Genomic DNA, 24,126 nt, shown 5'->3' on the forward strand with positions numbered 1-24,126 from the left:
TGGCTTATCTCTGTGTAGCCTGGAAAGTCTCTGCATGTTCGTCCTGTATGAGGGATCATTCAGGACTTCCTCTATGGCCTTCAGGAAATTGTTGTCTTTGTCCACTGTAGTTAATGTAAGTATCTTAGCTCCTCCTCTGTCTTTCAGACGTAGCAAGTTATCATACTGATCAAAATAAAAGGATATTCCTACAACTGGGACTCCATGATAAATAGCTTCTTGGACTCCATTTGTTCCTCCATGTGCCACAAACAGTTTTATTTTTGGATGTCCCAAAAGGTCATTCTGTGGCATCCAGTCCACCAGTAAAGTGTTATTGCCCAGAGTGGCTGGTCTGTCACCTTTATACTTCCAGATGACTTTCTGTGGCAGTTTAGCAAAAGCTGCAGCGATCTCATTTGCTATGTCAGAAGGAAGTTCAGTTATAAAAGTCCCCAAAGACATGAGGATGAAGCCATGGTCCCCAGAACTCTGCACAAAGTCCTCCAAGTGCTGAGGCAGAGGTTTAGCAGGTTTGCACTGGAACCCTCCGATATAAACAACATTAGGCATTGTGGGCCGTGGGTACTCAAACACAAAGTCCACTCTCATCAGCCAAATGTCTGCATTGATCATTAACTCTTTAAAATCATAACCAGGCCCAAGATATTTGTCAGTTATTTTCTGGTATACTAGTTTAGCCACCAGGCTGTTTTGTGTTTGTGTTATGATGTGTAAAACCATGTTTGTAACTCTCTGAGAAAAGGTCATCTTGTCAGTATACCCAGTTCCAGTCACAGGAATGTAAGATAATGGTGATGGAGCTATGGAAAAATGAGCATCTGCAGTTATTACCCAGCGAACATTATAAACCAAAGGAAGGTTGAGATATTTGGCCAGAATGACTCCACCACCCCAGCAGGGGTCAGCGAGTATCACGTCAAACTTGCTTTCATTTAAGTTTCTCATCAACAGTTTGTCATCTACTATTGCTGTTACAAGTTCACCTATAGTTCTGTGAATGTCAACAAATTTGCTGAACAGCTCTACACCCATGTGGATAAAACCTGACAAGGAAAGAGCACCTTGTTCAGATTCTATGAGCTTAGCCACCATTTTTGACATAATCTCCTGAGTCACAGGGTTTTCCACCGAAACTGTTAAAATATTATAACTAGAGGAAATATCCTTGATGTACCAGCTTTTACTGGAACACAGAATTGTTATGCTGTGTCCTCTAGAGTGCAAAGCCTTTAGTAGAATATCCATATTTACCCAGTGGCTGCCTTCTGAAGGAAACACTAAGATGTTACCTCCTTCACAGGCTCTGGGAATAGAAATGAGCAGCAGCAAAGCAGTGCAGCAATAGAGCACCTTCATCTGAAATGAAGAAAAAAATGAATTTACTGACATGAAAAAGATGTTCACAGTGGAAACGGACTATGAACATTTCAAACTACATTTTTTTACTTTGTCAATGAAAAGTTTGAGAGTGATGCAATCACAAGCCATCCATATATGCTCTTGCACTTTCATGATTTATTAAGCAACTTTCTGTTTCATCACTGACATTTTTGAACTTGTAATAATATTTATAATAACATATTTGAAGTTGGTACACGTTTTGTCATTGGTGCAGATAATTTATTAGCTTGAGGTAGGTTGCACGTTTTAAAAAAGAAGGCGTGTAACTGCATAATTGGGAGGTTTTTTATTTTATTTTATTTTTTATTTAATTAATAAAAAGATACTGACAGCGAGCTGCTGAAAGCGGATGACGTAAGAGTCTACCGAATGTTGATTGGTTGACAAAATAGAGAAGCAGAGCCACTGAATGTAGAGAACGGAGCTACGACGGAGTTCACCGGGAACGGAAGAAGCACGAAACAAACAATAAAGATTAAAAACTGCAGTATTGAAAGTACAGACGGTGGCTGCAATCGACACTTTTCATTGTTTTTAACGTTCTGCTTCGGCTCTTTGTATGCTATAACTCTGCTCTTCTCCGTGTCTGACTGATGGATCAACAATAGCATAAGCATGCGTAGCCCACACACCAGTTGTACCACATATTTTTGACACTGCTTCCAAGGACAATAAACCCTCTCTGCAGCTAAACAGGAAGCCCCAACAACCCGGGGACTGGAGCAGAGACCCTCGGTGGTTTTCAACACAGTTTTTTGGGCGGGGGTTCCACAGAAACCCACAAAGCTTAAGAGTAGGCCACTAACTCCAGTCGCAATTTGGGCAGAGCTTTTACGTGGAGTAGCAAGGTTAAGTTAATTTTCCGTATATACAGTCACATTAACACAGAGCGTTTCTACTTACTGCTGGACGTTTGGTTTCTCCACACAAGAAATGTAAAGAGCCTGTTTTCCAGAGCGCCAATGAACGAAATCTGTTCAATTAATGTTGCTATGCAGGATAGAGAAGAACTGAATCACAATCCAGGATGCACGTTGAAGCCTGGAAGGCAGGAAGTAATAACTCTATCTGTGTTCAAAGGTGACGGGGATACTTGGAAAGCAAAGGTGTGTTTATGTACTCTGGATCAAAGTTAGTGCGTCATTGATGAATTAACTGAAATGGTACACTTTTTCATTTTCACTGAATAAGGAATTAAATTCCAGTGTTTTGTCAGCACAGTCTGTAGGCGTTAAGCATTAGTTATAAAGATTCTTTTTGTTATGCATTGAAAGGTTTATATTGAAGCTGCATTTCTTAATGGATAAGTCATTCTGTATTCATTTTGTAATTTTGTTTGAATGATTCTTAATTCTTAGCTTTATATTTGTTTCTGTGTAATGTCATGTAAATGTTATGCGACCCTAATGAGGTTTGATCGTTTCTAAATTTGCAACCATTCTAAATTTATTGGTTTATAATATATAAGACTTTCATATGTCGATATATAGCCTATGTAGATGCATGTCGGTGCATCTATGGTGGTTTATTGCACATACTAAAACTTTGGCTGTGAAATAACTGCAAGAGATGAATGTCTTCTGTTCATCTGCAAATCCTGAAATGTTTTTTCCAGGATTTGATTTTTTTTTGTAAAGATTTGCATGTAACAGATAATTCTGATATTTTTCAGAAAGGTCTCCCATTACCGTTTCACAGATGCTATGAAAAGTATAATAGGTTATATTTAACAGGTTCTAATACAAAATAACAAGACTGCTTTTACACACATAAGCCCTGCATACTCACACAAAATTGTGTTTTGTTATGTATTTAGTATTTTATAAAACAAAAGATATGACAGTAAAATGTAAATATGCTGCACTGACTTTGGAAAATGGTTTTCCAACAGAATTTGGTTAATATTTATCATCCCCTTGCATGTTAACATTTCTGCATCCCACAATATGCTGTCACCATGGAAGCAAACATATTGACACAGAATTGTGGGGGGGGGGAACAAGTATCACAAAATACATCATCATGTGTGGCAGTGGGCACCAGGTAATGATCTGGAAACTGTTGGTTAGATGCAAAGCAGAGTGGCAGTGGCAGAGCTTACCATTAGCTGCTGTGGAGAGGCAATGAGGTGGCTGCATGGAGGGTGCAATTATTCTTGCCTGTTATTAGTGACCACGAGAATGTTAGAGAAACGGGAAGGATGGAAAACGGTGATGGTGCTGGGGGCTGGGGGCGGACTCTCCTAAGGAACAGGAGGAGGAGGGGATGAGCATGCGTTGCCTGTTCACAATTGGAGGCAGCAGGGAGTGAAGCAGCATCTGTGTAAGGCGAGAGAAAGAACCTGCATGTAATGGAGGAGCAGTACAGCAGCACTGCCGCTGTTGTTTGGACACTAACTACCTTCACATCCACTGTTAATCACTCTTAATGGGACAACCTCAGAGCAGGTATGGATACAGCAGCTGCATGCTCACATATTAAAATGTAATTTTTATCTTGGAGAGGGTCATCTTAGCAAGGTGAAGGTAGAACATATTCTTGACTTATGCAGATGTTGTTCTGGATGTTATAAGTGTGGTTGCAGTTTATTATTTAGTGTCGATGATGCTTATTTGTTTTTCACAGCCTTTCCCCTGAAATCCCTAAATAAGATTTTATTCGGCTTTAATAAAGACGAATAACTTGGGATTTGAGCGTTTACCCAAGGCAAGATTTATTTACTCTGATGTATAAAGAAGCCACGGTTTTTAATAACTATTGTTTTGAATATTTTATTTTCCAGCTCTGGGATGCCCAAGGTACCAGCTGTGTGGATCGAGTGCCACCTCTGATATGATGTGGAGAGCAGGAGGGGCAGCCACCTCTCTCACACTGCTGCTGCCATTGGTGTGCTGGTGCTACCTGTGCCACTCACTACGTGAGTGTTTTATGACCTGGGGATGCCTGATGACAGAGTAGCAGAGTTTTCTACAGAATATTGAAAAAAAATTGCAAGAGTTCAGCTACAAGGAGTGACTCGTATCAGCATGTTAATATAAAATTTTATAATTTGTGCATTTGCTGTGAGTTTAGAAAAACAAGTTAGCTATCCTCTTACTGATCAAATATGTAAAAAATTCTAAAGCTAGTAACTAAAAGACTGTGTGTTCAATTTTAAATAGACTTCCTCTGAAAAAACAGAGTGCTTACTTTTTACTATGACACACGATTTTCACCTAATACATCAATAATTAACACTCTGTTTTCATTCGTTATCATTGACTGAAAACAGAGGGTCTGTGTGGATAAGTGGATGGAAAAGATAACCTTTGGTTATGACAAGAGAATAACTGAAGTCACTCTTGGAGAATTAACTTAGTAGAGGTTATTGGTGGGCAGGTGAGGAACAGTAGAAAGTGAGAAAGGACAGGAATAATAATATAAACTATACCAACGGGAGGGAAGAAAGATCTGCTGCCATCATTAAAGTATATACAAATATACTTTATTTGTCCATTATTTTGTGATCTCTTGTTATTAATGTTTTACATATTTGCCTGACTGTGGCAGCATGTGATCTTTAGAGAATTTATCACTGGAATCCTCAGCAACTCACATTATATATTCCATGTTTATTGCATTACATGCTTAGTGTTTTGAGATGCTTCCTATTGCACTGAACAAGCAGAAGCTAGCATTCATTTGAGTAAATGATTTAACATGAAATACTTTTTACGCAGTATTTATGTGTAAATATCATTTGCTGATAGAATTCAACATTTGCTGACACTGATAATGAATGAGCTCCAGGTTTTTCTCATATACTAAACACCAACTTTTTACTACATCATTTATGACTGAGCACATTCCCAGGTTACCAATAAATCATCAGTGATGAATGTAGAATCCAGAAGATTCTCCTGCTTGTTTTTCACCCGAGCAGGATGCTGGTGACAGCGCAGAAGAAGCTCTGAGAGATGATGAATTTGCTGATCACACAGTCATTGATTGAGGCTGTTTGAAGCCTTGTCTTTATTGATCCACGCAGCCTGAGAGTGACACCACATATTTGTGGTCAGTCTTGTGGTAGCTTTGGAGCCACATTCACTATCCATAAATTGAGTTTATTACCAGAATCAGTAATAAGGTGAAGAATCAGTTGCTTCTTGTTTGTACTGGTATTCTGATACAGCAAAGCGATGCAGCAGTTGTAAAACAGTTGAACCCTTAATGTGGTGGAATTGGTTTAATGTCATGACCACAATCTATGCCACCTACTCTGTAAGTGCTTTGATTATAAAGAAATTTAGTTTATATAGTGAACAAACTAGGATTAGATGAATTAAAATGGTTGTTAAACACTGAGTGTATGTTAGCACCCTGTAGTTGTTTGTGTTTTAACAAGTCAGCTGAAGAAAAACTTCATGCCTAAAGATATTCTTGCCTAAAACCATTTTTCCTAAAATTTGGCATCAACAGCAATTCCACAATTCACCGTGAACAGTCCAAGTTCAAGTCATGTTTAAAATTTCACATCTTATGTTTACTTTTGTTACATATGCAGTAAAGATGGCAGGATACATTAGAAAGCAGTGACTTTTATTGAATAGGATTATCCTTCAAATGAGAATGTCCGCATTATTTACAATCGTTGCTGCATATGACTCACAGTGCAGTGATGTGATGAGAAAGGTGTATAGACATATCAGGTACTCACACTAGTGAAGGAATGGTACAAAGTAAATAGGAACTGAGCCAAATCGCTGCAGTGCTTCCTCTGATTACATTTTAAATTGCAGACATACATTTCATCAGTACACGTGCATGAAGCACAGTCTAACTGCAGTGTTTTATTTGGATATCGTTCTGAGGCTATACTCTGCAAATATTAACTGATGGCATCTTACAGACTGGGAACCTAAAAGAAAAAAAACTATTGCTTAAATTTGTCTCTAGCTAACCCATCATCACCCAGAACATCCCAGCTAAACACTAAAAATGTATTTTGAATGCTATATTCAAAAATACATTTCTTTTTGATCACTCCATTAGCAAAGGCTAAGTAGAAAATATTCGCTACCATGCTTGGCACTCATTGTAAAGGCTTCATACATTCTCTTTTGATGTAGTAATCTTAATTATATATTCAGTATGAGTTTGGTTCCTAACTTTGGTTTGCAGAGGTCATAGCCAGAAGCGCTACACATAAAACTAATATAAGTTCAGAAAGGTAAATGCAGTGCTGTTTGAAAACATACAGGGAATGGTTTAACTTTTTTTAACATGCCTGTTAATAAGTAATGCTATATTTTCTGAATTACCTTAAAATAAACCAGTATAGCTAGATAGACAGATAGATATAGATATTTTAAAAATCATGTCTTTTCCATCTCTTAGGTATTCCAAAACTCTCCTCCTACGCAAAAGCAGAAGACAAACTATTCAAATATCTCTTTAAAAACTACCAGAAATGGGTTCGTCCAGTGGAATACCTAAACCAGACAATCCGTGTGAGGTTTGGACTAGCTATTTCACAGCTTGTTGATGTGGTGAGTATAAATCAGCACTGATTATTACTGTGATAATGTTTATCTATTTGTTACCAAGAAATCATATAAAGGACATAAAATAGTTTGTTCAAAGATTAAATGCCATTTAAATCACTGCTCTGTTCTCTGCTCTCTAAAAATATAATGTATCACTTAATATAAAATGTGAATGTTTTTTGTACAAAATGTGTTGTTTTACAATTCTAGGATGAGAAAAATCAGTTAATGACAACTAATGTTTGGATGAAACAGGCAAGTACCACTATATCTGTACTTACAAAATGATGTAACATCATGTTGCGCCATTAATATTTCTATAGCACCTTTCTAATCGAAACTTACAAGAAATATTAAAAAATACATAAAGCCCTTGAATAAAAAGACGGCATATAATAATAGGAGGATGCTTATTCCACAGTCTTTGGGCCAAAACAGTAAAGGTACTCACCGGCTTTGTGTTAAGGCTTGAATGTGGAAGCTGTGACAGCAATTGATTCTCTTATCAGAGAGATCTGCTTGCTTAATGAAGAGTTAAGTATTTTGAGATATAAAGTGGAGCTCTATCATGTAGTGATTTAAAAGTAATCAATACAGTCTTAAATTGGATTCTGCAGGAATTGTGAAGCCAGTGTAGCTTTGCAAGAGCTGAAGTAAAATGTTTCTTGCATTGAGTGTTTGTGAATAGCGTTGCTGCCGTGTTTCGCACTAAATGTAGATGGAAAACTGCTGCATTGTTAAATGAGTAGCAGCATTCAATTATATTATTATATTCTGTCTGACCTTGGCAATATTTATAATCTGTAGAGATTAAGATTGAAGGGTTAATAGTCTCAGGATTTTGTTGTCCAACAGCAGGAAATTACACTATTAGGAATATAGTCAGGAGGAATGGGTGGTGGTTAGTGGTTAAGTTGTGATATTACTCTGGCCTAAATTTTAGTGGTCTTGTATTGAAGTTTGTTTGCCAGTGACAGGTGGGTCACACATGGGCCTTAACACTTTGTATTAACTGGATAGAAGTAGCAGTCTTCACTCTGGGAATGGCTGCTTTGGCTTTTTAGGATGTATTATAACAGAAGAGCATAGACTGGACAGGAAAGCTGGGATAGAGAGCCAGGAAAGTTATGTGGGAAATGCCCCAAAGGAGATTTGAATCTAGACTACTGCAATAGCCTTGAGGCATATGAGTCACACTCTCAATCCAGCAAGCTATACTAACACCCTATAAACCTGATTTCGTAAGGGGAGGCTGAATACACGCCTGCTTCTGTGTAAATAATCACTCTGTACAATACGATAATTTTTAATTCAACACTGTTTATAACTTGCATAGTTCACATTTCTGTATAGCTGTATATCTCATATTTCTCTTTAGTTTTTTTATTTCATAGTTTTTCATATTTATATCCTGTTCATACATAGCTCGTACTGAATACAGCCTGTACATACTTATAGTTATAGCATATTCATAACATACCTTCATACCGTGTACATTATAACATACCATAATAGACCCATTTCTGTAATATATTTACATATCTATATTGACAGTCACGGCTAAAGCACTTCTAGATGGATGCAAACTGCATTTCATTGCCTTGTACCTGTGACATGTGTAATGAAAATAAAGTTGAATTCTGTTCTATTCTATTTTTATCATAGTCTGGTACATTGCCAGATAAAACTGACATAGCTGTTCATTGTATGGAGCCATGTTCCCAGTGTATTCATGGTTCCTTGTTTTATCTCTTAACTGGTTAAATAATAATTGGCAATGACTTATGGCTTGGATCGTATTTCTACCACCAAACTATCTTCTCAGAACCTCTTACCAGCCAAATACCAATTACCTAAAGACAGGATTTGTTGTGCTGTCATCTCCCTCCATTATGATAGCTTGAGGGAAACCAGATGTTCGTAACCGTCCTTTTTTCTTCTATCCAGTCATCTTGTTACAGTCCTTATCACTTTCCATTTTCTTTGCCACCACTACCAAATTTCTCTAGTCTAAAGAATAAGTTGTTGTCACTTCTAACTAGCGGTTCCTCCTTGTTCCCAGTCTCTGCGCTAAGTCAACCAGCTACTAGCTCAGGTGCCATGAAATTATTACAAAAACTGACTTTCAAGAAAGGATATGAATTTTCAAATAAGTTAAATATGTATTTTAGCAACCCATTGATAGATTAGTTGTGGTTTTAGTTGTTAAATGGACTCTTTTCCCTCATGTAGGAATGGACTGACATGAAACTCAGATGGAATCCTGATGAATACCTGGGCATCACATCGATCCGTGTCCCCTCAGACAGGCTATGGCTGCCAGACGTTGTACTGTATGATAAGTATGTCACTGTACTGTATATAAATAGGTTATTAAAAGATATAATGAAAAGCTTTTTCTTTTTTTCTTACATTTTCCTAATTTTCCAAATGATTTTCATAGTATATAAAGCAAAGAAAAAAAGTGGGGAGATTAAAATGAAGTAAAGGAAGTTGTTGTTCTGGATGTTGTAGGAGTACTCTTAAAGAAGCTGTTAGCTAAAATGTGGGCATATTTTTCTTAATAGTTCTGATGGACGCTTTGAGGGAACTATCACCAAGGCCGTTGTGAAGTACAATGGTACAATATTGTGGACACCACCAGCCAACTACAAGTCAGCCTGCACCATTGATGTCACCTTCTTTCCTTTTGACCTCCAGAACTGCTCAATGAAGTTTGGCTCCTGGACCTATGATGGCTCCCAGGTGAATTTCTATTATATAACAGCATCTGCAGTACATTAATATTGTAATAAACACTGATTAATTAGATTCCCTTTTTGATTTAACAGGTGGACATAATTCTGGAGGACTTCCACGTAGACAAGCAGGACTATTTTGACAATGGTGAATGGGAGATAGTAAAAGCCACAGGCAGCCGTGGTCTGAGGACTGATGGCAGTTCTTCCTATCCCACCATTACCTACTTCTTCATTATCCGCAGGTTGCCTCTTTTCTACACCCTCTTTCTCATCATTCCCTGCATTGGCTTGTCCTTTCTTACCATTCTTGTTTTCTATCTGCCTTCAAATGGTGGTGAGAAGATCTCTCTCTGCACCTCAGTGTTGGTGTCGCTTACCGTCTTCCTCCTGGTCATTGAGGAGATCATCCCCTCCTCTTCAAAAGCAATCCCACTCATTGGGGAGTACCTGGTCTTTACCATGATCTTTGTCACACTTTCCATCATTATTACTGTCTTTGCCATCAACATCCACCACCGCTCTTCTTCTACACATCACAGTATGGCACCCTGGGTGAGGAAAATTTTCCTGCATCGACTTCCTAAATTGTTATGCATGCGCAGCCATGTGGATCGTTATGCCACAGCTGGAGTAGCCAGGGCTAGAGAAGCGGTGGGACTGGAAGGGATAAAGAGCTCGACACCTGAGCTCACTCAGCTCCTCTACACTCGACACAACCTAGAAGCTGCTTTGGAGTCTATTCGCTACATTACCATGCATGTGGTTAAAGAAAATCAGGTCAGAGAGGTGAGTTTTGAGGGTTTTTTCATTTGTAAAACAAAATCGCAAATTACAACAAAGACTGTAAACTTGGAAAAATTACGGATTCATTACCCTGAGTTAGCTTATATATGTGTCTGCCCATAACCATTAAGAATATAGAGACTGCCATGTGCTTCTTCTGTTACAGGTTGTTCAAGACTGGAAGTTTGTAGCCCAGGTTCTGGATCGAATGTTTTTGTGGGCCTTCCTCTTGGTGTCAGTCCTTGGTTCTGCTCTCCTCTTCATCCCAGTTATTTACAAATGGGCCAGTATCATTGTCCCTAGCCATGCTGGAAGTATCCTCTAATAACCACAGTTAGACTAACCAAAAATTGAAGCAAAGCACATAAACAGCTACTTCTAGTCATATTTGAGATATGATTATAGTCCTGCTCGGGGTTATTCTGTTTGCTATAGGTGTGCCAGAGCTGCACAGCTACAGCTTTGGGTGCCTTGTTTGCAAAGTGGAGAGAAACAGGCTTTGTCTCAAATCCATAACATGTACTGTTCCTATGTAGGCTTTCAGTATATAGTTGATTGATACTGGAATAATGAACAAACATGTACTCAGAGTAGACATATATACTGAATACTACCAATTTGTAAATGTGTCTATGATAAACAATATTTTTCAACAAAGCACAACTGAAACATAAAAACCCTTAAAAATCTTTAGGGAAAGAGTAAAATATGAGACTTAGTGTGTAGCAGAGTACATAATCACTATAGGATGAACTTGATTTTAATCTAAATTCTGCATTTGAGATTAAATATTACTTAGAAAAGATCATCTGCATTTCTGTCCACATTTCACATATAAATAAATAACAGTACAATATGATACATGTATTTGGCCTTGTCTGTTTACTGGCATCATTGAGTGGATTTATTGTTGGTTCTGGAAAAAGCACAATACAATATGGCAAGAACAAATCCCAGAGATTCCCATAAATCCCTTCATGAGGACATGAGGAAAAGCATACCCCATGAAGGCACTAGGACACGTTTTAAGCTTTATGTACTAGTTTTTGATGATCTTTTGAACTGTAGAACATAATCATGATTCTCCCTTTTACACAGTATGCCCTATCAGCAATGTCAGATTCATTAGTAGTTTAAAAATAGACTATTCTTGCAGGTAAACACAAAATTTGACAAGGTGCACAATTGTGAAAGAGAACAGCTCGTCTTGGTAAATAAAAGATCAGCATTTCTCCACAATTTCCTTGAATTCCTTTGCCTTTTAGAAGGTTACAGTTATATGACCACAATAGATTATTATTATTATGCTGACTGCATGTGGGTCAGTTATGTTCTTATACGGAAACATTGTCATTTAAATAGTTTCTTTATTCATTCTCCCTCGCCCTCTCTAAGAGCAGACTTTCTTGCCAGGACTTGAATTTCACAGCACTTCCTTTCACCTTGAGGACATTTACTGCATACTTTCTGGAGACTGTAAGACAATCCATGGTCGCAGCACAAAAGACGCTTCAGGGACGGGATGTTTTTATTTCTCTGAAATTTATTACAGAATTAAAAGCTATTTGAGGATGTCTCGCCAGATTGTTTTGTTGTATGACTGATTTTTCATACCTCAGATAATTTTTTCTGACTAAGTGGAAAAAAATGGTGGGGAGGTTTACTTCACTTCTGGAAACGTTTGAAAAACCAGGAAGACTGCTTTTGTCTCCGGCCTTTAGTTGAGCCTGCACTGCCCCCGCATGGCCTTATTTTCACATTACAGCTATGTGAGCGTATTGATGAGTGACATTTGATTTTCCACTACACCACTAAAATACAGAGACTATAAGTTGAAATAATAAACATGGTTGGAGAGGGGTAAAGGATGTTAGGAATAAGGACAGCTAAAAATGCAGGTGAAAAAGGATTAATTAGCACAAAGCTCGTTTTTTAGCTTTTTGAGTTTGCAGGTTGAAATGTTTAATGCCATGTATGATATGCATGGAATCATATGCAAAATGGCTATAATGCTTGAAGATGGGAATTTGATGAGTAATTTAAAGGTGCACAAATATGACCTAGTCCTCACTGACCCAGCATGGGGTGCAGGCATATTAATCGCTCGTGCTCTGAAATTACCTCTGATCTATAATGTACAATTCGCAACTAGTGGGGAGGGACACTTGGCCATTGCACCTTCACCATTATCGTATATCCCAATAACTGGTTCTGGGCTGACAGACAGCATGACTTTCATACAGACAGTCAAAAATCTAATTTGCTATGTCATCTGGTAAGCACAGGACATATTTTTAATCCATCCTCAGTATCAAGCTGTTTTCAATAAATTATTTGGCTCAGATGTTACATATAGTGGCTTATTACAAGGAGCAGACCTGTGGCTCATGAGAGTGGACTTTGTGTTTGAGTTCCCTCGACCAACCATGCCTAATGTTATCTATATAGAAGGATTTCAGTGTAAACCTTCAGAACCACTTCCTGAACACTTGGAGGACTTTGTGCAGAGTTCTGGAGAGCATGGCTTCATCCTCATGTCTCTGGGGACTTTTGTGACTGAACTTCCTGCTGATATAACAAATGAGATCGCTGCAGCTTTTGCTAAACTGCCACAGAAAGTCATCTGGAAGTATAAAGGTGACAGGCCAGTTGGTCTGGGTAATAACACTTTATTTGTTGATTGGATGCCACAGAATGACCTTTTAGGACACCCTAAAATAAAATTATTTGTGTCACATGGAGGAACAAACAGAGTCCAGGAAGCTATTTATCATGGAGTTCCCATTGTGGGCCTACCTGTGTTTTTTGACCAGTATGATAACCTGCTTCGCTTGAAAGAAAAAGGAGCAGCTAAAATTCTTACATTAGCCATTGTGGATAAAGATGATAATTTCCTGAAGGCCTTAAGGCCTTACATGAAGTCCTGAATGATCCCTCGTACAGGACGAACATGCAGAGACTTTCCAGGCTACACAGAGATGAGCCAGTAAAGCCACTGGATAACGCCCTCTTCTGGATAGAGTTTGTCATGAGGCACAAAGGAGCAGCTCACCTGAAAGCAGAGTCCTACAGAATGCCCCGGTACTCCTACCACTCTGTAGATGTAGTACTATCTTTTCTAGCTGCTGGTGCATTAATTACTTTTTTTTAAAAAAATCTCTTGTGTTCTTTAGGCTGGTATGTCTTGAAAAATGCCTGAAAATTAAAACTAATAGGTTGAATAAGAAATGATAAGACATGGTTTGTGTTATTTTGCAGATTTCGGTGAAGTAGTTTTCCCCAGTTATGCTACAAATCAAAGCTACTGTCAAATGTGAAAGTTCATTCAACTGAATAAAAATTACAACCATAAAACCCTGATCCCTGTGTCCACAGTCTGTATGTCCCCATGGTGAACAGTAGAATGTGCTTTTTCTATTTTAATTATGCAGGATAATGTGATAGCCTTCCCAAACCCCAACCTCAAATTTATTAAACATGTTCTGTGTGGATTAGAAACAATTTATTGAATACAAATACATCTAATTACCACAATAAAAACATAATAATTGTAAATTTGAAAGCTATACACAGTGAGTATTTTTTATTGTATTATATACATATTATATACATTTTTATGATGGATTGATGGAAATAAGGGGTCACAAAAACGTGAACACATCTCTAGGAAAAATATAAAACACTAATGTCTGCATGCTCTAGAGTGAAAGCAAAATGCAGACTATTTTATAAAGCATGGTAAGTACATCCATGCCTTTGACCAAAATGTTTTATGAAGAAACAAGAAACAGCAAGTTGGGGCAAGTCTTTCTTCCACTGTGTTGCTGATAAACATCTGTGAATGCCGATGCTTCGCAGCCACTACACTTTCAGAAAACATTGCCACTCATTCTGAACATGATCATTGCCTGCAGTCATTAATTAGCTGAAACATCGAATGAAGAGGAACTGGGGGTGGGGATGCTGTTGTCTTTCTTTTTACGTTTCATTGATGAACTATATAGGCATTCTGGCCTTGAATCTGCAGGCGCATCATCTGTGGTTGGAAAGTTTCAGTTAAATAGTGGTCGCAAGTGTTATTTAGACATGTGTTTAATGAGTTTCAACACTTATGGTCTTGCCTTTCGCCTCTTTTCCGGTAACCATCTTTACTGACAGAATTAACTATTCTAATTCAGGCAGCATGAAACACTCTTTCACACATTTCCTGTGGTCTTCCTGTAAGACTGAGTAAAGCAACAAAGACAAACCTTCTGGTTTCAAGTATTAAAACACCATTTGTAATAAGTTCCCAACAATATGTTTTCTTATTCTAATAACTTCATGCTCAATCCAGCTCAAGACTAGAAGACATAATAACTACTCTTAGGTAATACATGTTGTATTTGATAATGCAACATGTTATCATGTTGCATTCATCTTACATTGCCAATTGTGATTCACTGAATATATTAATTTTAAAGTACTTTTAGTACTGTACTTTAGTAAAATGTATTACTTGGCATGCTGCTGATTAATGTTATGGGACTTATCATCTCTTTTATGTTCATGTTAGGCAATAAAGTCACCTGAATGACTGTTAAAAGGCATCAAAACTATGTCTATTATAGCACAATGAAACACAATGTGATCGCTTACCTACAACAGTGTACGCGTCTTCAAAATTTTCAGAAGGCAATGAAACCTCAGCTGCCAGATTGTTTGGACACCTGATGATAAAATGTTGTTAATGATCAGATTTCATTACTGCTCATGCTTTTGTTGTTATTACACATTTTTTAAGTGTACAGATGTTGAAAATAAAAATATATTCTTACGCGTCATCATACTCTATGCTGGAAGAGTCTTCTTTTTCTGATAAAAACACACACACAAAAACACAGTGAAATACAGAGAAAAATTAAAGTTCATAGCAATTTCTATTTATAACAGCTGTATGTAGCTCACTTTTGAAAGCTTTGAAAAATTTAGTCGTTAATGAAACAGATGTGATTTGAATAGTTTTAAATAGTTTTTTTGTTTGAAAGAATATGAATGTATAACTGTTTGTGAAATTACACAGAAATCCTTTCTTGGATTAGAAAAGAGCAGAACACAGATAAGATTTTCATTCTAAGTCATCATATGTAACTTTATCAAAAATTCCCTACAGTATGTCTTGACTGTAACTCCATTTTGACCATACCGTCTTCCCACTCTTCCTGCTCCTGCTGTTCCTCCAACATGTCTGAATTTGCCTGCTGAGTCGTTGCACTGTAAAACAAAACAAACGAAACATATTTCAGTGGTACATTCACTTTTGCATTCAGTATATAGAACTTTACACACAAAGACAAAACATAAAAAAATAATTTTCCTAATAATAAAAATCACAGAAGTGTCCAAAAAATTATGCATATTGAATTAAAGCTCACCGTGGTCTGCAAGAAGTTGAGCGAACTGTTGAAACACAAAACAAAGCAAAATATTGCATGCAGGTATATTCAGCTATATTATGTGGTTGGTTTGATTGATCCATACAATAAACAATGACTTGTGAAAAAAATGTGAAGCCTAAAATTATTTTTAATTATACTTATTTGACCTATTTTGTTGGAAATCCACCAAAGACATGCCCCAAGTGATAGCATCAAGGTTATTACTCCAACATGGAGTAACACTGTAGACACCAAATCAACTGGAAAGTAAAATAAGATGATTCATTTATTTAAAAATATATTTCAGTATAAAAATAATACATTATTATAAAAATACGTCTATCTAAAGCATTTTTGAAACATTCAGAGACCCTTACCTTTGACCTCAAGAAATACATTGTTTGTTCCATGAACTGTGTACTCATGCTCATAGAAGCATTTTGATGGCAGCACTATGCAGCTGTAATGACCTGAATCCCTCAAAACTGCACCATCGATGATGAAAGTTGTCAGCATCTGAGAGACATTAAAGACTTGCACTAGCAGAATCGTGTCATTCTTCCTCAGGTAAGCGTAAATGAATTTACATCCACCAAGAGTTTGAATATGTTGAGAGACTGTGCACTGGAATTCAATATGGTGTCCCTCATGAACAGTGGATGACCCAACTATTGAAATATCTGCTGGGAGAAAATTGGCTGCATGGAAACAGGAGAAAATGAGTGGAAAGAAATAACAATGACATCATGTGTTCAGGAGTCAAAACACTTACCTATGACCAGAATCTGAATGATGTTGTCTCCTTTCTTGGCTACTTCAGAAAGTGTATAATGATTCGGGGAATAAACACAGCTGTAATTTCCACTGTGATTAAGACTAGCTCTGGATACGGTGAACAGGGTGTCACTTTGATCTTGCTTCTGGGTGCGATTCTGGATTCCGCACCCATTTATTAACAAATAAACATGGACACTTGAGTCTTTCTTTTTTCCAAATGTGCTGCATGTTACATAAAGGTCACTGTTTTCACTTATAATTGTCTGCTGGGCCAGGATCTTTGCAGGAAAAATATCTGTGAGACATCATAGTGAGTAATATATGCAATGAAGAAAGCAGCTTAAATAACATTTAGGAATACAGAAGAGACATATCTTGTAATGAAGGAAACTGAACTTACCTTCGGTTTGGCTTGTGACCTGATTTGTCAGAACACCTTGAAGAAAAGAAGTGAAAAATCTAATGAATCCTGTCAGCTTAAATAGAAAACAGTTTGACTGAAAGACATAGATGTTATCTGTTAGTGCACTCACACAGAAGAGCAATTATTATGTTCATCGTTATAGACAATGAGCCGCCCTTACAGACTCTCTGCAGCGTATCTTCTGAAAGCTTCTCAAAAGTCTTGCTCAAACCACAGAGAGTAAATATGGAGAAACTATATTGAACCACTTCCTGTTATTTGTAAGGTGACACGTGATATTTCAACATTTTTGACTGGATAAAAAATAATATCTACAAAAAAATAAAATTCAGAGGAGTGTGTTCTTAAACCATTTTACTTTCAAATACCTCATATCACAAATTGATTTCCACTGACGTTTCTTTAGTTGTATAATAAGTCATTCTGACATACTGACAATTATACCCAATACAGGATGCTTATCTTCTTTCACTCGCGCTCACTGAGGAAATATATGTAAAAGATTTTCACACATTTTCAAACACACATATATACACTCACAAAAGTGAGGCTTTCACCATAACACAAAGCTGAACACTGATTTAAAAGTGCACTTTGACTGATTCTGATTCAGCTGACTTTAACAGATTAGACTGACTGGTTCTTTTTCTGGATAGAACAATATTATTTGCTTTGCATCTTTGTAAAGGATCCAGTGTCCAGTGTGTCTGTATGCTTGACAATTACAGCTTTTACCCCAGGCATGCTGGGGTGTTCATAAAAGATTTATGAAAAGTTTCAGAAAAATGAAACTTGCGGTGTGTGTGTGTGTGCGTGTGTGTGTGTTTCATAAATATAGTATTATTTACAGATTCACTCAAACCTATCTTCTTACAATTCTAGATCAACGTGTATACAGGAGTGTACGTTTGCATGCCTCAAACATTAATGATAACAACTTCAGTATTTATCAGTTCCATTCTTTAATTCTCAGGCTTGCAGCGGCAACACAATCTGCAGCACTAATTTGTTGCTCTAACGTTTTCCTTCCTTTTTCCTAACCCCCTTTCCGGCTTACATTTGACCTTTTCAAAATAAAATATCTGTAAATGTCACAATGGTTACACTACTTTTTCCAAAGGTCCTTTTTGTCTTTGTACACAATGTTTAAATATCCTCAAAATTCACAAATTACATTTTCTTAAATTATTACATGTTCCAGAAAGTAACTGCTTCAGAGTTAGGCAGGACCTCTTATAATGCAATTGTAACTTTTAATGTCCAATCAAATAAGGGCGCATGTATTGCAGCAATCTGAACAAATTAAGTTACATATCTCTTTAAAATGACTAGGAAGTAACTTGTAGTAACAAAGATTTACCACAGGATGTCAGCCTTTGAGCAAAGTGTCAAAGAGTCTCACATGAAATTCTAAATTTAAAAAAAAGTGGAATAGTTTGATGTGGTTTCTGGAAACTAAAAATAAATTAACTTACACCATCTCTCTAGGTTGATTTTATATTCTTAAATAAGCAAGGAGAAAGAGTCAGTCTTTCTTTGTTAGTGCAGTTGATCTGATTTAGCATCTTTTTTCCAAGTGTGTCTTAGGTCAAGACAGGGAACTTTAACTCATCTCGTCATCTCATTTAGTAGTAGTAGTATTTATTTATTGTCATTGTCAAGAACAATGAAATTACAGGATAATTTAAAGATTCCAGATAAAACTCATGTAAGCTCAGCCTGCCTGGGTTTAAGCCCAGGACCGTCTCAATGTGAAGAATAGTGCTAACCACTTTGCATGTGGTACTGGGCAAATGTTTTTAGCCACTATTGAGGCCAGTGATTCCACACAAAAAGCCACAGGGGGCAATTTAGTGACAAGAATATCATAAAAGAGAGCTTATGGCAAAGACCTGATTTCAGAATCCTAACTTCAATATGAAATTGCATTTTCTTTTTTCAAATGGCGGGTGTTGCTGTTTTTGCAGAGTATCTAACGAATGAAAGCCACAGGTTAACAAATGCATCGTCTGAACACTACCAGCAGTCACCCTCTCAGGATCCCTCTCTGCTAGGTTATTAATATCAGCCTGGCAACAGTTGAAGGTTAAGACGCATGCTTTAATCAGCAATGCATGGTAGCGGATGTTCAACAGAAAAGCAGTAGATGACGAGGTATATCTGATGGCAAAGGGTAGGAGAGTCATACACATCGTGATAGACAGATACACAGTGTAACTTTTTCACCACAGTCAGAGGGCAGGCAGAAGACAAGCACTGTGAGAAAGGAGATTAGGAGTCATGGGATGATCATGTTAATTGCAAAGAAAGGAGGGAGATGACGGATGCACAAAAAGTGTGTTATATATTTGTAGATCTCCTTTCAGTAGTTCTACTTAATGTTGTGTTTATAACCAGGTTCATCGACAATAACCCATTTGTCTGTCTCACAGAAGTCCTAGAGGCTTGTAGTTGAACTAATCAGCCCCAAGTTGGCCTTGGCTTTGTTGTTTGTCCAAGAATCAAACTTTTCTTCATTGTGCAGTTTAGTTGATCAAATTGGTGAATGGACTAACATTAACTGGAACATGGATTAAAGAAAATATGGGGCTGACAAAGCTGTTGCCTTTATTTTAATGTTTGAAGGAGGCGGCACACAGGCATGCTGGCAGCTTACAGGCAGATTGTCTGTGGTTGGAAACGGTCATCTCTATTTAGACACTTGTGAGCTTGCCTCTCCCCTCATTTCTGGTTACCGTTTTTCATGACAGAATTAACTATTCTAATTCAAGAAGCACACCTGTTCTGTGGTCTTCCTGTAAGACTCAGTGAAGTAACACAGACAAACTTGCTGGTTTGAAGGGACAAAAAAGGTTTATAATAAGCTGCTCGTGTTTGTTTTTGTTATTCTTATCAAACTTGTCCTCAATCTAACCTTATTGAGCTGTAAAACTCAAAATGACAAAACAGCTACTGACAGGTAATAAATGTTGGATTTGACAACTGCATTCCTCATACTGCCAATTTATGCATGTTAGCAGTGAAGTCACCTATGTAATTTTTAAAAGATATCATAACTATGAGTTTTACAGTATAAGGAAGTCAAACGCCATGCAATCATAGTATACACAGATTCACGACTGCCAAAATATGTTGAGCACTCACCTTTCCATATTGTTTTGATACTTTTTTATTTGAGTTTTGTAAAGTGTACATAAAAGTATTACCAGTATTTTTATACTGGTAATACTTTTAATACCTGTTACTGGTAATACCTGTTATAAATCACTCTATACTTCTAGTCCATTTGTCACCCAGCTGTAAAGAAACACTCTGAAATCACAAACACTTGTATTTATTTGCATTTATTTAAACCGAACCTCTGCACAGAGGGAACTAATGCAATTGTAACCAGCAGATCTGAGGGTCAATCCCTCAGTCCTACACATATATACTCACACTTTGGGGGAGGGTCCCCATGAGCTTTAAAATATGCTATAAAACCCTGGGGATTCCCTTATATGGCAACAACAGCAACTCATGGCCAGAGTGGTGTGTGTGGGTGTGTGTGTGTGTGTCTGTGTGGTACCAGCCTGTGCTGATACTTGAGTATGTGTGTATGTATATGTGCTACGTAAGCATGTGCAGAGTGGATGTTGGACACACGGTTAGTCATGAGAAAAACCATTCATGTAACCAACATCTTACTGAAAGATTGTATACTCATGACATCTGTCTGCTTTTACCCTATTCTGTGCATACTATTCTTCATATTTCCTTTTATGACAGGCAGACCCCCACTGTCAATAAATTCCTCTCTCTCTACAATTACACACACCCAAATCCTTTCCCATTCCTCTGATCTGATGACAGCTGCACCCTACCATCTAAACAAACTTGAGCACATTTTATTCTAATCATAATTTTCTTGTACTCACAAACTTTAAACCAGCCTAACAGCTGTATATAGATACCTTAAATTAAATTTCATTAAAGCTTTGGGAAACAGATATTATCAGGAGTAATAGTTTTAAATGTTTTCTTAAGCACTGAGCGTGTGAATGTTAGTGGAATAAGGCTGTTGTCTTTCTTTGGATTAGAAAAAGAATAGATCTCGGATAGATAGGTTTTCTATTTCAGTCATCGTGTGTAATTCTATTAAGAATTCCCCAGACTATGTCTTTACTGTAATTCTATTTTCACTATACCTTCCTGTGCTTCCCTCTATCTGCTCTTGCTGTTCCTCCAATATGTCTGCATTGCCTGCTGACTCATTGCACTGTAAGAAAACACATTTCAGTGGTACATTCACTTTTGCATTGGGTGTTTATAGGCACACTAACACATTAACACACACTTCAACAGTCATAACAAATAATTTTTCTACTAAAATGTCCATGTACACACGATACATAAGTATTTAAAAACATCAGACTAAATTAAAGCTCACCGTGGTGTGCACAAAACTGAATGAACTGTTTTAAAACATAAGATTTTAAAAGAAAACAAAACACGCAGGTTTACTGAAGTACAATATGTGATCTGTCTTATTACCCTGGAACGCCATATAGAAAGACTTAGTAAAAAAATATGGAACCAAAATTTTTTTGATTATTAGGTATTTGATTACACTTGACCTTGTAACTCTAACCCTGGACCCAGAGTTGACTCAGCCTCTTCAAGTGCTCTGATTCTATTGCTGTACAGTAACTCAGTCTGACATACCGACAGTAGTACCCAATACAGGATCCTATCTTCATTCACTCTCACTGCTCTGGGAAATTATATAGGAAATCAAAATTGACAACAGCTATAGCTATTCAAATGTAAAATAATCTCTACAGAAATTTTACATGTTTTTTCAAATGTCTTTACAAGACATTTTATTTCATCAATCAGAAGAAACTGCGTTACATATCCCTTTATAAAAACAACCTGGGAGTGGCTTAAAGTAACAGAGATTTACCGTTGGATGGTACTTTCATACTTTGAACACAGTTTGTGCCGCTTGATTTCCAAACACGAACATCTAAATCAAGTTTTTTCTAAATGAAGAGTGTAATGTGGTATCTGGAAACACAGAAGAAACCAACCAACAGAGACTTGATATCATTCTGTTGTTCGGGGCCTGATGTTTTGTCCTGGTTTTGCATGGGACTTAATGAATGAATGGTACAGAATTTTTAACTAATAGTCTGAACACTGTTAACAGTCACCTTCTCTCTCTGGCCTGGTCATGAAAATCACTCTGGGCAGCATTTCAAGAAACCCACTTGCATGGTTATACATCTTTGGTGTCATGGTCTCTCATATATACATGGTGTTACTTTTTCACCACAGTCAGAGGGCAAGTAGAAGACAAGCACAGGGAGAAAGGAGATGAGGAGGCAAGGACTAATCATGCTGACTGCATAGAAAAGAGGGACACTGCAAAGCCATAAAAAGTATGTGATAGATCTGTTCAGATCTCTTCACAGCACTTTTACTTGTTATCACGTTTATAAGCAGGTGTGTCAATAATTGTAGGGTAATTTCCAATAAACCAAGTTCAAGAAGAGAGTCTATGGCTGACGCGTGTTCCTGGTTTCCAAAAGAAATGCTTCCAGTTGCATTATGATGTGAAGACTGTTTATTTATTGCAAACTGAAGATGTAACAATTAACTCCTTCCTAAGTAAGCATGAAAGTTCCAAAAAATAAGCAGTTATCCAGAACTACCTGTGCACACGGTCAGAAAAACCATGTGACTCCTAACCTCTCTGTCCATGCTCCTCCCCTTCCCCCTCACACAGGGTTTCATGCTACTATTGCACTTACATACTTAAAGTGAGAGGTACCCCTTTTTAGGTTCCAATCCCAAACAGTGACATAACATTACTTTATGTAAACACATAATTAATCCTGTAAAGATGACTTATGTAATGAATCTATGAATTATGAAACGAACACGAACTCAATTGTAAACAAAAATATAAAGCAGATATCTGGCGCCTACAATAATAATCCGTTCGCCTTTCTCCCAGAAGTATTTGAGGTTGATAGGATCCCCTGTAAGCACCAAATCAATTTGGGCTTTGTCGTAGATCCATGAAAAAACATAAGGAAAAAAATCCCAAAATCATGCTGAAAATCTACATATTTTATATATACTTTTTCAAATATTTGATGTAAATGAAAATGACAAACCTACAGAGGGTGGAAATCTGTCATAGTGAGTAATCCAAACCACACAGCAGCATAGTGTGTATACTGTTTAATGACTAAACACATGTTTTGGATGGATCATCTTAGGTGACATCTTGACTGAAGTTTGGTCTGTTTTCAGTGTCTTTGCCCTGCCACATGATTGCATTTTTTTCTCCCCATCGGGGAAAAATTCAAATTCAAATTCAAATTCAATTTGTCACGTACACAGTCATACACAGTACGATATGTAGTGAAATGTTTACATTCACCTGCCATCTTCATTGTGCTGATTTATTTATGTATTATTATTATTTCATTATTCTAACAATAGTATTGTAGGTAGCCATCAGGTAGCACAGCATTATGTGCCAGATAGCACAACTTCATTAACCCTACAAACATTGACACAACCTTGTTTCTGTCTTTCTGTATTCATTGAAGAAAGGTAGCAGTCATCAGCAGCTATCTCTGTTTATACACGTATGAGCTTGACTCTTTTCTGTTTTTCAAGACATAATTAACTTTTCTAATTCAGGCAGCATGAAAGACACGCCACATCTATCCTGTGGTCTTTCTGTAACACTCAGTGAGCTAACAGACACAACCCTGCTGGCGTGAAACAGCAAAAACAGCATTATAATGAGCAACATTTTGCATTTGATAATCAAGGGGACTTCTCATATTCTCATGTATTTGTATATTGTATTATAATGATAACCATATTTTACAGTGTTTAGTGTTAAAAATATGTTATTTGGTATGCAAACTCATGACCTCTTATTAGGTTATTGTTAGAAATCAAAGTCAACTCAATGACTGTCAAAAGGCATTAATGCTGTAAAGCAGGGGTGGGGGAACTCCAGACTTCAAGGGTCGGTATCCTGCAGGTTG

The 24,126-nt window shown here is 37.2% G+C and overlaps 3 protein-coding genes and 1 pseudogene across 7 annotated transcripts in view; 2 read left to right on the top strand and 2 right to left on the bottom strand.

Annotated features, from left to right (window-relative positions):
• Positions 1–2,882, bottom strand: part of LOC102301963 (UDP-glucuronosyltransferase 2A2) — a 30,555-nt gene extending 27,673 nt beyond the window's left edge. Inside the window, exons 1-2 of one of the 3 annotated variants that reach the window (XM_005912902.3) lie at positions 2,308–2,876; positions 20–1,359 (exon numbers count right to left, since the gene is read on the bottom strand). In XM_005912902.3, coding sequence (XP_005912964.1) covers positions 20–1,359 — 1,340 coding nt within the window. In that variant the 5' untranslated portion in view covers positions 2,308–2,876. Of the gene's footprint in view, positions 1–19; positions 1,360–2,307 lie in introns of all 3 variants that reach the window. The other 2 variants (XM_042218616.1, XM_014333221.2) reach the window with 2 other exon arrangements.
• An 81-nt stretch (positions 2,883–2,963) lies between these two features.
• Positions 2,964–11,314, top strand: chrna5 (cholinergic receptor, nicotinic, alpha 5). Of its 2 annotated transcripts, XM_005912903.3 has the most exons (8): positions 2,965–3,851; positions 4,187–4,321; positions 6,781–6,932; positions 7,140–7,184; positions 9,162–9,271; positions 9,497–9,674; positions 9,761–10,456; positions 10,620–11,314. In XM_005912903.3, exons 2-8 carry the CDS (start codon positions 4,237–4,239, stop codon positions 10,776–10,778), a joined length of 1,425 nt encoding a protein of 474 aa, XP_005912965.1. In that variant the 5' UTR covers positions 2,965–3,851; positions 4,187–4,236; the 3' UTR covers positions 10,779–11,314. The 2 variants fall into 2 exon arrangements, with proteins under 2 accessions (XP_005912967.1, XP_005912965.1); XM_005912905.3 differs by lacking the exon at positions 7,140–7,184 and having other exon boundaries at positions 2,964–3,851.
• Positions 11,315–12,441: 1,127 nt separating this feature from the next.
• Positions 12,442–13,626, top strand: LOC102303993 (annotated as a pseudogene).
• The window catches only part of LOC102300846, a 12,529-nt gene continuing 2,009 nt past the window's right edge, over positions 13,607–24,126 (bottom strand). The window contains exons 1-10 of one of the 2 annotated variants that reach the window (XM_042218642.1): positions 17,181–17,263; positions 17,048–17,083; positions 16,643–16,942; positions 16,248–16,568; positions 16,038–16,130; positions 15,868–15,892; positions 15,639–15,706; positions 15,271–15,307; positions 15,092–15,162; positions 13,607–14,489 (exon numbers count right to left, since the gene is read on the bottom strand). In XM_042218642.1, coding sequence (XP_042074576.1) covers positions 14,371–14,489; positions 15,092–15,162; positions 15,271–15,307; positions 15,639–15,706; positions 15,868–15,892; positions 16,038–16,130; positions 16,248–16,568; positions 16,643–16,942; positions 17,048–17,083; positions 17,181–17,205 — 1,095 coding nt within the window. In that variant the 5' untranslated portion in view covers positions 17,206–17,263 and the 3' untranslated portion in view covers positions 13,607–14,370. Of the gene's footprint in view, positions 14,490–15,091; positions 15,163–15,270; positions 15,308–15,638; positions 15,707–15,867; positions 15,893–16,037; positions 16,131–16,247; positions 16,569–16,642; positions 16,943–17,047; positions 17,084–17,180; positions 17,264–24,126 lie in introns of those variants that run through there. The other variant, XM_042218646.1, reaches the window with a different exon arrangement.

The sequence above is a fragment of the Haplochromis burtoni genome, unplaced genomic scaffold, assembly GCF_018398535.1.
Source record: "Haplochromis burtoni strain Fernald_Lab_line unplaced genomic scaffold, NCSU_Asbu1 Contig_2, whole genome shotgun sequence".
NCBI classification, from domain to species: Eukaryota; Metazoa; Chordata; class Actinopteri; order Cichliformes; family Cichlidae; genus Haplochromis; species Haplochromis burtoni.